This window comes from Ammodytes marinus (assembly GCF_949987685.1).
Source record: "Ammodytes marinus genome assembly, chromosome: 17".
In the NCBI taxonomy this organism is placed as follows: Eukaryota; Metazoa; Chordata; class Actinopteri; order Uranoscopiformes; family Ammodytidae; genus Ammodytes; species Ammodytes marinus.
Window position 1 is genome coordinate 5,367,034 of NC_137221.1, and position 13,395 is coordinate 5,380,428.

General features: G+C 41.8%; 1 protein-coding gene across 5 annotated transcripts in view; it reads left to right on the forward strand.

Moving 5' to 3' along the window:
* The window catches only part of macf1a (microtubule actin crosslinking factor 1a), a gene marked incomplete at its 5' end in the record, with an annotated part of 251,006 nt that overhangs the window by 103,615 nt on the left and 133,996 nt on the right, over positions 1-13,395 (forward strand). For all 5 annotated transcript variants that reach the window (XM_080045300.1, XM_080045302.1, XM_080045301.1 and 2 more), the window contains 3 exons: positions 3,079-3,168; positions 5,610-5,687; positions 6,344-6,436. In XM_080045300.1, the coding sequence (XP_079901426.1) occupies positions 3,079-3,168; positions 5,610-5,687; positions 6,344-6,436 (261 nt within the window). The remainder of the gene's footprint in view (positions 1-3,078; positions 3,169-5,609; positions 5,688-6,343; positions 6,437-13,395) is intronic.

A 13,395-nucleotide genomic window follows, 5' to 3' on the forward strand; every position in this document is an offset into this window, starting at 1 on the left:
CAAATACTTGCTACCTGCTGGCATGTGGCAGTGACATTATCTTTGACCTGGAGTGTTGACAGTGAGGACAAATCCGGTAGTTTGTGGATTAAGAAGTCGGCAGGAGGCAATAAGACGAAGCACTGTTAGCCGTACTTTAGCTCAGAAGGCTAACGAGATGTTTGCTAATGCCGTCCGTCTGTCTGACTGTGTGTGTCTGTTATATTTAGACACAACAACAAATACTTCAGCAAATGTTACTGTTAAGTTAACACTGACTTTCATCATTTAACATGGCGCCTTGTGTTTTTTAGATTATTAAAGGATTTTTAAAGCAGTTTTGAGCTGATAAAAGGTCTTGAAAATGGTTTCTAAATTACGTCTATAAGTCTGACCCAGATTTGAGTCTAGTGTATTAGAGCAGTACTGATGCCTCTGGTCCATATGAACGTCTGCTTTAGTGCCAAAAGGCTTCTGACAGCTGCCACTGCTACACACACAGCTGGATGTGTCAGCAACATCCTTTAAAAAAGACACATACACACCAAAGCATAGAGCAGACAGAGCCCTTCTAAACTCAATGACGTGTCCATGGTTGAACCCTTTCTTACTGCATGTTGTATGTTTTAAAGCAGTATCACTCCATTTAGTTTCTTGTAGAATGACTCTATGATATGCTGTAGTTGCCGTATAGAGTGACTTTCTAATGGGCCATCTTTGCTTGTTGTCAAAATCCCTTTTTAACAAAATCATCCCCTCATGATCCATAACATGTCTGTACTGTGTGTGCACTGAAAAAAACCGCCTAGGCTCTGTAAACAGGTCAGGTATGTAAACAAAGGGTATGTAAACAAAGGGGGGCCCACTGTAGCTAGCAACTTGCCCGTTTACACAGCGCCTATGCTATGCTTTTTTTTCAGTGCACACATAGTACGGACAGCAAGTGTATCTTGAGGAAGATTCATTTTGACAACAAGCATTCTTCAGAATCCCAGACTCTTCCTTTTTTGTATATTCTGTTTGTTTTAGTCAGGACCAGTTATGACAGGAGAAGGCAATGCTGATGTCTTACGGCCAGTAGCAGCTTCTCTGTCCAAATAAATGACCGGAAACTATTTCTTTATTCAGTTTTTCTTTTTTTTTCTTTCTTTTCAAATCACAGGGTGGGCTTCCAGTAAGTTTGTATCTATCCACTCATTCAGGCTCTGACACAGTGAGCCATGTTTAGACAAAGGCAGCACTTCATTTCCAGTCAGTGTTGTTGGGCACAGCATCTCTACTTGGTGTCATCTCATTAACACTAGTTCCATCGGCTCCTGTCTAAAACAGCTGATGTCATGCGTCCATGGCGACACAGAAGCAGCAACAGCAGGGTGAGAGAGAGAGAGAGAGAGAATACAGGGAGAGAGAGAGAGAGAGAGAGAGAATACAGGGAGAGAGAGAGAGAGAGAGAGAGAGAGAGAGAGAGAGAGAGAATACAGGGAGAGTCGGGAAAGGTTATTGAGGACAAGTGGAGGGATGGTGTCACTTCTGTTGCTCTGTGCTCAGCCACAAGTCAGGCGTTCTATCCTGTTTTATGAAAGATGCATAAGAGTCGTATGCATAAGAGGCAAGTTTTAGCATCTTTATTTATAGTGGGGGGGCAATTGTGATGGCTGTCATTTTTCACCTGTTCATTTTTGTAGATTGTTATCCAATTCTTTTGGTTCCTGGAAAGTCAAATTAATTATAAAATATTAACTTTCAGAGATTGGTATCAAAAACTACTGAGGAATTTTTATTTTTCTTGAAGTTCAATAACCCCAGACGACACAATCCAACCACTCCCTAACAATGAAGATTTCAAAATAAACAGAAATACATTGTCATCTCTACTTTTAGCATTTTAAATAATATTTTGTCATTTATAAGTTGACTGAAGGGTGAAGACCTCTCTGGCTTTTAGCTAACTCTTGTGACTGTCTCGCCCTCTTGTGGCGCTATGTGGTAGTGCAGGCTCTTGTGCTGAGGCCAGGACTGCAGCAGAAAGTTTGTCCGTGCAGGTGCAGCATGAAAGCAGTAGATCACTGTAATGCAGGTAGACGTGTGGCGTCAGTCGCAAAGCTGGATCTACATTTTTGATGCAACATTTCTAAAACAGTTTGGGTTGAAATGTTTGACCTTTGTTAAATGACAACCTCCCACTCTCCTCCCACTGCGTACTTTCACATGGATGAAAATAACTTTGAAGAAATCCTCGTGCTTTAAGCCTTTCTGCAGCAATTTCGTGCCGCATGATGCTCTTTTTCTATTTTTTTATTTATTCATACAAACTGACGAATCGGAAAGTGTTTGGTAGAAGAAAAGCTAGCGACCCAGAAACAGTCATGTCTTATTCAATTGTCCTCAACTCATTATAGTGACGCAGCGTATCACATCATAGCCAGGCATAATGAAAGATGTGTGTGTTTGTATATTTCATATTCAAAAAAAGGTCAAACATTGAAGTATGTGTTTAAGTCAATCTCGTGCAGTTTTACATTTAAATACAAAGTCCAATAAATCATACAAAATATTTAGAAACTACTATATTATGCTGTCAAAATAAATGCAACATTTCTCTCTCACACACACACACACACACACACACACACACACACACACACACTGTGTCCCACTTTCAGGCTGCTGCTGAGTCATCCTACTCAGTGTGGAGGGAGGCGCTGTCATGGCAACAGAGGCCACAGCTGGTGCTCTGTCTCTGTTGGCACGACAACCGCTGTCAGCAGCCCCGCTAGCTGTCAGACAGATGTCAGATAGTGTTGAGTCAACACAGGGGTTATTGGACAGTGGAATTAACTTGTCCTCGTTCTCTTCTCCTCCCTATTTTACCCTTCATGTCCTCTCCTCTTTCCCTATCCCTACCTCCTTTCCTCCCTTCTTTCCTTCCCTCCCTCCTTTCCTCCCTTCTCTCCTTCCCTCCCTCCCCCCCTCCTTTCCTCCCTTCTCTCCTCTCCTCTTTCACTATCCCTCCCTCCCTCCCTCCCTTCTTCCCTCCCTTCTTCCCTCCCTCTCTTCTTTCCCTCCCTCCCTCCCTCCTTTCCTCCCTCCTTCTCCCAGGTGCGGAAACACATCACAGACCTGTACGAGGACCTGAGGGACGGACACAACCTCATCTCTCTGCTGGAGGTTCTCTCAGGAGTCACACTGGTATGGGCTCTGTTTCTCTCTCTCTTACTGTTACACACTCACTCACTCACTCACTCACTCACTCACTCACTCACTCACTCACTCACTCACTCACTCACTCACTCACTCACTCACTCACTCACTCACTCACAAACCAGCACTGACACATGATTATTGTCTCACTCATGACCACGCTGTAATATTTTCCCATCACATACTGCTCCTCTGCTCCATCACAAAATCACACACCCTGTCTTCACACACTTCATAGCATCACAGGCTACACTTAGTGGAAAGTTTTCCTGGTTGAAGGTGACTCTGTGTTCCAGGCTGACAGACCAAAGTTGTGCACCGAGGCTTTTTTCACATCACTAGTGTGTCACGTGAACAGAGATGCAGTAGTTTGAAGCCCCACTGGCCAGAACGATGATGTAATGGTCTTTAGTCCTAATGCTGACAGACAGACAGACAGACAGACAGACAGACAGACAGACAGACAGACAGACAGACAGACAGACAGACAGACAGACAGACAGACAGACAGACAGACAGACAGACAGACTGACTGACTGACAGGCCCCGGTGTGACGCAGAGAGACGTGTTTAGAGGCAGACAGGTAGACTAACAGGAGCAGACTGCTGCTGACTCGGGTCTGTTTCAAACGCACACACAGACAATACACGCTGCTCCTTTCTGACACTGTCACCTTAATTACGTGTGTGAGATTTTTTTTTTTTATACATTTTATTTGCAGTTACCGTATTTTTGTCCCTTTTTTCATTTGGTCCTCTTTCATCCTGTCCTCCATCTCTTCTTCCTCTCTTTATATGTTCCCCTATTGTTCCCCCCTTTCCGTTACCAAAGCAACAGAAGAGCGGCCCTGCGTTGAAAAGGCCCTACGCCTCCCGTGCCCCGCCCCCCCCTCTCATCCTGATGGGAGGGGAGGAAGAGGAGGAGGAAGGAGCGCAGGGAGTATGTGGTTGTTCCAGTCTGACCCTCTTCACTGTCCCAGTCTGTCCCCAGTCTGACCCTCTTCACTGTCCCCAGTCTGTCCCCAGTCTGTGCTCTCTCTCTCACTCTAACCTCACCTTTGACCCCTGGCCCTTCAGCTTCCCCCTCCGGCCCACAGGTGGCGCTGTGAGGCTGCATGAGAGTGCTGTGCCTCTGTACTGTTCTGTCACATGGCACCATACTATGCTGTGTTATGACCTTTTATATATGGTTATGACACGTATGACATGACAGGCCTTCGTTTCTGTTGGGTGACAGCATCATAACGTGTGCCTGGATTGTTTTATATATTTTTTATATATGTGAGTAGACACACAGACACATTTAGAATGTATTGTTCATCAGCTTTTAAAAACATGGCTGCCGGAAATCAGAAATTGGAAATCTTAAAGATTTGAAGTTTTCACCCAACAACTCTCTATGGGTATTTAGCATGAATGGCACAAAATAAAATGACATTTAAGGTATATTTAACTATTATATTATACAATGTATATATATATCAATCATACACTCGGCGGCCGTTTTATTAAATAGGCTAGACACACCTGAAAAATGGATACAGGAAAGTTTTTTTAACCTTAGTAACACAGAAGGCATCCTCTCCTCTCCTCTCCTCTCCTCTCTTCTCCTCCCCTCTCCTCTCCTCTCCTCTCCTCTCCTCTCCTCTCCTCTCCTCTCCTCTCCCCTCTCCTCTCCTCTCCTCTCCTCTCCTCTCCTCTCCTCTCCTCTCCTCTCCTCTCCTCTCCTCTCCTCTCCTCTCCTCTCCTCTCCTCTCCTCTCCTCTCCTCTCCTCTCCTCTCTTCTCCTCCCCTCTCCTCTCCTCTCCTCTCCTCTCCTTTCTTCTCCTCTCCAGTATTTAAGTTTTGCTGAAGTGATGACTAATCCTGCGTGAGCCTTCTCTCTACCAGCACAGTGTCAACCCACATCTTCATCCTGCACTCATTTACTCTTTGCAGCAAGTGTGTTTATGTGTGTGTTTATATTTCTTTCTTTCTTTCTTTCTTTCTTTCTTTCTTTCTTTCTTTCTTTCTTTCTTTCTTTCTTTCTTTCTTTCTTTCTTTCTTTCTTTCTTTCTTTCTTTCTCTTACATCTTTTCTACCTCTCAACTATACATTAGATGTGTGTTTGTTGAATAAATAAAAGGATAAACATGTTTCTGATATGAAGTTTTTGCATTGTGTCATCATAAAGCGGCATGGTTTGGGTTTGGGTCCAGTTTGCTCCTTGGCATGTCTTTAACAGTGTCCTGTTGAAGACAGCGCCCCCAGAGGACCATTTCATGTCAATACAACTCGAGTTTTTTGCTTCACTGTGCGCTGCTGTGTGGATTTAATTCAGCTTCATTCTCACTCACTGCTGCCTCCTGCGTTTGTGTCACTAAGAAACAACATTTATTTGTTGGATATTTTTTAATAATCTTTCTCTCCTTTTCTCTCTCTCTCTCCAGCCCAGAGAAAAGGGTCGCATGAGATTTCATCGACTACAGAATGTCTCAATAGCGCTGGACTTCCTCAAACAGAGACAGGTACGCAGACAGACAGACAGACAGACAGACAGACAGACAGACAGACAGACAGACATTACCCGAATGTTCAAAACATGGACATTCATATGACCTTTTTCATTGTGTTGAAAGATGTACAGAATAAAAAAATATGAGTAAGTCTGTCATACATAACAGATGTCAGGCATCTTAATATTGCACTAAATCTTATTTAATGGGTTCAATGTTTGTCTCCTTTGTTGGATTTTTATAATTGGTTTGAAAAGTTTCACATGTCCCAAAGACATCCAAACTAAAGTCACTTGTTCTAACAAGTAGCTTGTTAATTGAGCAAACAGTCAACAGTTTTGATAATCTCTATCAAATGAGAAGTCAAAACAAATGTTGTTCCAGATCTGTTGCTGTAATGTGGGAATTTTTAGCCAAACAAGATGGAGACCGTGTGTGTTGTTAACAAGCATTATAGATATATAAGAACATGTCTGAAATAGGAACGAAAGTTGGATCATTATCCATCCATAATCTTGCAAAATGTATCTCATTTGTCCAATCTTCTATACTTAACATTACTGTACTGACTAAAACTAGCTTCTGTGTTGTTAGGTCCAATATGTTCTTGTATGTTAGCAGTCAGATCTTCTCATGTTATTGATTATTTATTTTGGTTCTGTTTCCAGGTCAAACTTGTAAACATCAGGAACGATGACATCACAGACGGTAACCCCAAACTGACGCTAGGCCTCATCTGGACCATCATCCTTCACTTCCAGGTCTGTGCCTTTCTCATGCTGCTGTGTTTGTAGCCTCTGGCTCTGTGTTTCCTGTGCTGGAATCAATTGAATGGCTATTTTCGGTTGAAACAACATGTACATGACTTCTTGATTTATTCATTGAAAAGGTTAATGAGCTGCTGAAGGTTCTAGAACCCATGATTAAATAATGCGTCTAATCGATTCTGTCATAATTTAGTTATGCCCGACATCATTACTGCTGTGATTCAATCTGGTTTAGAAATGGATTGAAATGAAAATAAGTTGCTCCAACTGTTGCCCTGTGGTTACTCAGCATCTCTGTCCAGCTGTTGAGATTTGAGTCATGATCACTGCCAAGGTCAACTTAGTTCTGTATGTGTGTGTGTTTCTGTGTGCGTGCATGTGGGCATTCGGACTGGCAATCCCATGTTAACTTGTGCAACAGAAGAGGCTTTTGTATGTTCATGTGTTTCCATGGAATGTGTCTGAGCAAAAGGTGTTCTGCCAATATTTTGGTTTGCTTCACTCCCTCAGTCTGTGTAGAGAGAATGTAGAGACAGCTGCTATTGGAACAGAAAACTCTGTAGTCTGGTATTTATTTATTTATTTCATTTTGGTGTGTGTGTATTAATATGCTATGGTAAATTGATTTTGCACACATTCTTTTTTAAAGCATTTTCTGAGGCCTTTGGGAACTGTTTGTGATTTAATTGTGGTGTTTTCCTATGTCTGTGTTTTATAAAACCACCTCTAAGCCGGCCCCTTGGCAGGAAGTCATCACAAAGACACAGTTTGGCTTGAGTGTGAAAGCCTGGGCCTAGAGGGAGCACAGGGGACAACATGATCAGTCTGCAGGCCTTTATATAAGCCCCAGTCCTGGGTTCACAGTTTGTTCCTTCTAAAGCAGGCATACAGGGTTTTTACCCAAATTGTCCTTAAAAATACTAGGATGTTGCCAGCTTCAAATTTAGTCCAGGAGTTACTGTGTGCAAGGACTGGACATGAGTTGGCCTCAGTATGTGTCTGATTATCTGACTAGATATATACTGCACTGTCCCATCCAGATTGAATCCACAGGCGTTGAGTTCTAGATGTTTACATTTTATAGGTTAAAGTTATGAACAGGTTAGCTGAAATTCATCACATATAACTCATTATGTTTATGTGTTTTTTTAAGACTCAAACTGACATTTCTAATTATATTCTTTAATTATATGAAGAACAACTGGTTATTAACTCGTTATTATGGAAGTAGGTGAGGACCAGAGGTGGGCAGAGTAGCCAAAAAATGTACTCAAGTAAAAGTAAGTTACTTTAAGATTATAATTACTCAAGTAGAAGTAAAAGTCCTCATAAAAATTATTACTCGAGTAAGAGTAAAAAAGTATGCAGTGAAAAGACTACTCAAGTACTCAAGAGTACAAGTAGGCCTACTGAATTACTCCAGATTTATTTTTGAAATATACAGAGCAACACAAACGGTACAGAATAGACACGAACATAATATAAAACAGCAATGTTCAAATAAAGATATGTTAAATAACATAATTTTAAATAAAACAATAAATAAGGTATTTAAAAATCAAATGAACAACCCTTGAACTCAAACAATAATGAATTAATTATCTTCCAAATTAAATACATCACCCTTCAAATAAAATTATAATAAATTAGGCTTGTCCAAAATTATATTAATTAAAACCAATACACTTATAACACTGTTGCAATTGTTTTGCACATACACATTTTAAAACAAATTCCTATATGTCACTGGCCCTGAGAAAATTATCTAGGTTGTGTTTAGCCCCAAAAATATAAAACACAAAATTAAACTTCGTTACACATCAAAACCTGCTGGCACACTCACTTAACGTATGAAACTACAGAGTGGCTGAACAAAGAGACCACTCTCAGACTCTCACACAGCCAGACTGGGGCATGCGAAGTGAGTAGGCTACAGGGAGAACAGGACATGTGTCAAAGAAGAACAGTTTCTCTGTCATTGCGAGTGTGTGGGAGTCTGTGTATATGCGTTTAACCTACATGGCACGGCCACGGACACAACATCGGTGCGGAACCGCAGCCTTTAAAAAAGTCCGCGGACATTGTTGAGCCCATGGTTGAGCCCTATGACAACATGACAACACTTGTCATGTGACTGAAGTGGCTGCATTTGATTGGCAAGCTTTTGTAATGTGGTTTTTATTGGTTGAAATAGTCACGTGATAGAGATGTTGGCTGAAGACGTCCCCGGGGAGAGAAATCATGAGAGAAATAGCTCTCGCATGTAATAAATAAAATATATTAAAAAATAAGGTAACGACCGTCACGTAGCCAAATGGAACGGCGTAAAAGTACCGTTCTTTCTTCAAATATTTACTCAAGTAAAAGTAAAAGTATGTTTCAATGAAACTACTCCTAAAATTACAATTTATTCAAAAAGTTACTCAAGTATTTGTAACGGAGTAAATGTAGCGCGTTACGACCCACCTCTGGTGAGGACACTTAAAAGTGTATTCATATACAGAAGCAACTAACCCTAACCATGAGAGGAATAGACTTATTCTTTAGAAAAACAGATCAGAGCATTGCAGGTTAAAAAAACATGTTTAAATGAAATGAAATTCTGCATTGATGAATTAAACTATGGAACAAGGACATGTAGGCCTATGTTGTCTCTGGGGCAGAGTGTGTTTAGTCTAGACAGTCACTCATATGAACTGTTGCGTGCTCTGCCTGATCCCTCATGTGGAATAGTTTCCACTAAATGTTACTGCATCATTGTAGCCTGCAGACAGGTTTGCACTCAGTAGAAGTAGTCATTACAGTGGTGCTCTCATATCCGCTGGGTCCCAGTCACGCATGACGGACAGGCAAATGAAATGAATACATTACAAAGACATTCTCCGCATCTCATTCTGTCTTATTTGTCAATGCGGGAACCAACATATAATAAATATATTAAATTACTTGTTTTAAATGTTTTAAGGGTCCTGTGTATTTCAGATACAGGGTCATGAAGCGGTTGTAGTTCTGACAGTTGACCACTAGACTGTGCTGCCATGTGACGCTTTGCAAGGTGACACTGCCAGCTGGTTGCCATGGAAATGTTCAGAGCAGGGCATCCTAGCAAATGGTTTCAGTGAGCATGAGTCAGCGAGAGAGAGAGAGAGACAGAGAGAGAGAGAGAGAGAGCGAGAGACAGAGAGAGAGAGAGAGAGGGATGAAGTGATGCAGAAGGGAGGACGAGAGGACTAACCCAAAGATGATGGAAATGACCGAGGCTTATACAGGCTGTGATTGCTTTGGAGGAGAGACATTATTGAAAAATAAATAGGTTGAAATAGTGAATTGGTCCGTAAAGTAGCAAATGGTTTCCCAGAGTTCACTGGGTGTAGGAGATGACGACAGATTTAGAGCGGCAGTGAGAAATCACACAGCGTCCCTTGTCCCTGCAGTGTGTTATAGTATCATTTCTTACTGTAAATGCATTAGATTAGCAACATGTGTTTCATAAGTTCTTTATGTTCAATTTCATTAAGGATGTTTTAAAAACTATTTTGGACTATTAAAAATAAAGACACCACAAGGGCACAAAAAAGTTTTAGTGAAATATTTAATTCTTTACACACAATAAATATTCACACAACATGCAGGTTTCCTTTTGACTATAATATAAGCAACAGTAAAAGGCACATGTCTGCAGTCTGCACTGTGTCTTAAATACCATGCATCCAATCACAGCGTATAGATAAGAAAGAATTACTCGTTTGCTACAGAAAGCTGCATGACGTGAACCCTAAAGCCACTGCAGTTTAACTTGATGTGTTTCACTCACTTTCAACATGACAGAAATATTCACTTACTAACCACTGTGACCCAAATCAGGGGAGAAATCTATCATTTCCACTTTATAATTATTATTCTCCCCGGCGGCTCTGGCCTCATGATGATGAAGAAGTAATTTGTAAAAAAAAAACAAGCCTCCAAGTCTGTGTGACACCAGAACGTGTATGTGTGAATAAGTGACTTAGCTCATGGGCTTATTATAGGCCCTGTCTCAGTGAGCTATCATTTAACGTTTGGGTTCTAAATGCTGTTAGTCATTATTTCACTGGCACATCAAGTCGCACGCAAGGTGTTATCTCTTACCTCACTCTGTCAGCTGGCCCAGACATCCTGCTCAAGTACAACAGCTTTCAATACACAGGTTTTTATTAACATGTCATCTGTCCTGTGCTGAATGCCTAGCTCATAATGTGAAGCAAATAAAGTGAAAAGATCAATCACTCCTGCAAGATAGTGCTCATCAAAGCATGCAGAAAGCCTCACAGCACCTATTCCTAGATCCACAGTTCACACTATTAAGATGTTTTGATGAATATCATTCATAGTTTAACATTTTCAAAACCTGAATACCAGTTAGTGTGAATGTAGATGCCTACCACAGCTGTGATTGACAGAACTGTCAATAAATTATTCTCAGTATTATACAAATAATACAAATTCACAAGTCCCATAACTTGTCACTGTTTGTCCAACTACTCCCTCCATAAACTTGGCTGTGTGTACTGTAGGTACTCAGTCAAACCAGTAGATGACACCAGTTAGCTCAGTATTACTTTTGTCTCTATGGACCCGCCTCCTGCTTTACTGTGTCTGCCTGTGATTGGCTAAGCCAGCTGCACGTCAACGCTAGATGTTCCTGAAGAGTGAGTGAGATGTCTGAGCTGGTGTAGAGATTCTTCACTGTTTGCCTGAGGTGCTACAAAGCAGAATCAGCAGGTCAGGTCACATTGTTAGTGTTGTTTCTCCGCACTGCTTTAGGCCCATATTGTATCAATTGATCACCATCATTGTGTCCATTTAAAAATAAAAACTTTTCTGCCTAAGTAGTACCTTACTCCATTTATATAGATTTGCTGATGTCATGCTAAAACTAGCATTTAGCTTTGGGATGTAAGAATGCACATTTTTGCTATCTTAAAGCTATTCTCTGTGCAGATGGAGCCTGAATTATGATCATTAAAATACCAAGAACAATCACTCTGCTTCAGTGCACTTCGTCGACAAATTACCCGCTCAACATATGATCAATAGACCTTCTGATATCCAAACATGCATCTTTTTTGTGTCCTGTAAATAACTGACTTTTGGGTTGAGGCGTACAGCAGGTTGCTGTTTGATTACTCCACCCTATGATGCCATGTAGCCACGGTGAAGGGGTGAAAGCCTCAGGGAGTTGATTAGTGCTTCTTTCCTATTGGTTCGTGGCCTTTTCTTTGAGTGTTCATGCACATTGTTCCCCTATGCTTTTGGGGGATCTCCGCTAATGAGAGAGGATGGATTACCATTGCTTTCACTACTCTAGAGTGCTGCCTTTAAGTGATCTCTCTCTCTCCATCCATATCTGTCTCTGTGGGAACATTGGCCATACATTAGGCTCTCAACATATATGCAATGTATAATGAGTTCATACATCTTCAGGTTTTGTGCAAGTGGGTGACAAACCTTTTTCTCTTACTGTGTTTCTGCCATGCTGCAACGTATAGGATGGAAAGCATGTATGAAATGCTTTCTTTATGATCACAATCAGTGATGGTGGGTGGTGGCCTATCGAAGCGTTAACACTATATATGGCAACAGGCCTACATGTGTTCAATGGTGTAGGAGGGATATGCAGTTTAATACTGCAATATCTCCAATGGCTCCAGCTAGTATTTATTTCCATTATCAATTAATATGTGAATTATTTGTATGATTCATCGTCAGAAAGTAGTAGTAATCGCAATTTCCCTAAACCAAAGATGACTTCTTCATATTATCTGTTTTGTCCAAATAACACATACATTGACATTACTGGGGATTGGGAATATTATAGATGTCACATTTACACTTTTCTATCAGGATCTAGAAAATGTCAAACAATCCATATATATTTCAGCATAGCACAAGACGTTTATAGATTTTAAAATCAGATTGAAAAGGAGAGGGAGAGAGAGAGATGGAATGCTAACCTGCTTCTCATTAATATTGCTGAGACATAATAGTCCGTTTTAAATGAGTTATATCTCCTGCTGGCTGTTTTTTCTTCTTCCCTGTTGCAGCCTGTCATTCAGGGACGCTTTTGGGTCAAGTGTGTGTGTGTGTGTGTGTGTGTGTGTGTGTGTGTGTGTGTGTGTGTGTGTGTGTGTGTTTGTGGCAAAAAAAGCTGCTCACTAACAGCCATGAGAGAGCTAGCGAGAAAGAGAGAGAGAGCAAGGGAGAGAGAGAGAGGCAGGGGTAACGAGGAAGCGGATAGGAGGAGGAGAGCCAAGGAGGGAGGGGTGGATTGTGAGAGTGAGAGATCGAGCAGAAGAGAGTGTGAAGCTGCAGCAGTCGGAAGATAAAAGCTTTTCTCTCTCTCTGCCGGCGTGTGCGAGCGAGGGATACAGCAGAAGAGCGAAAGCCCTGCGTGGGAGAGACGAATCCAGGCTGCCTGCTGTCACTGGAGCTCCCTGCTTCTTCCCATCGGCAGGCCGCAAACCACAAATGCACAACAGGACAAGACACTTGTGGACACGTATGCAGAAGGGCTCACACAGCTGACCAAGGGGGGACCGCCCAACCCTGCAGCCACAAACACACACACACACACACATACATACCCTCTCCTGGGCAGCCACACACACTTGCTGTTTCTCCAGCCCACCACCGTATCAATTGGATCAATGCAGCCATGCTTGTCTGACGGAGCCGAGGTTTCCTTTTGGCCGGAGACGCCCTGTGTTTTCCTGATTTTGCTCTCTGCATGTATTTTGTTTTTTAAGGGGGCATGTAGCGCAGACCCTCTTGTCCTCACATCTGCCGCTGTGCTGCGTGGAGTTTGGGATTGCCCTTCACTGGACACTTGAATCCCCTTTGGCTCTGCTCCAGATACACATCTGTACCTGAAGTAGGTCTCCTGATCTTGACAGGACCTTCTTAGCTAAGCCGTC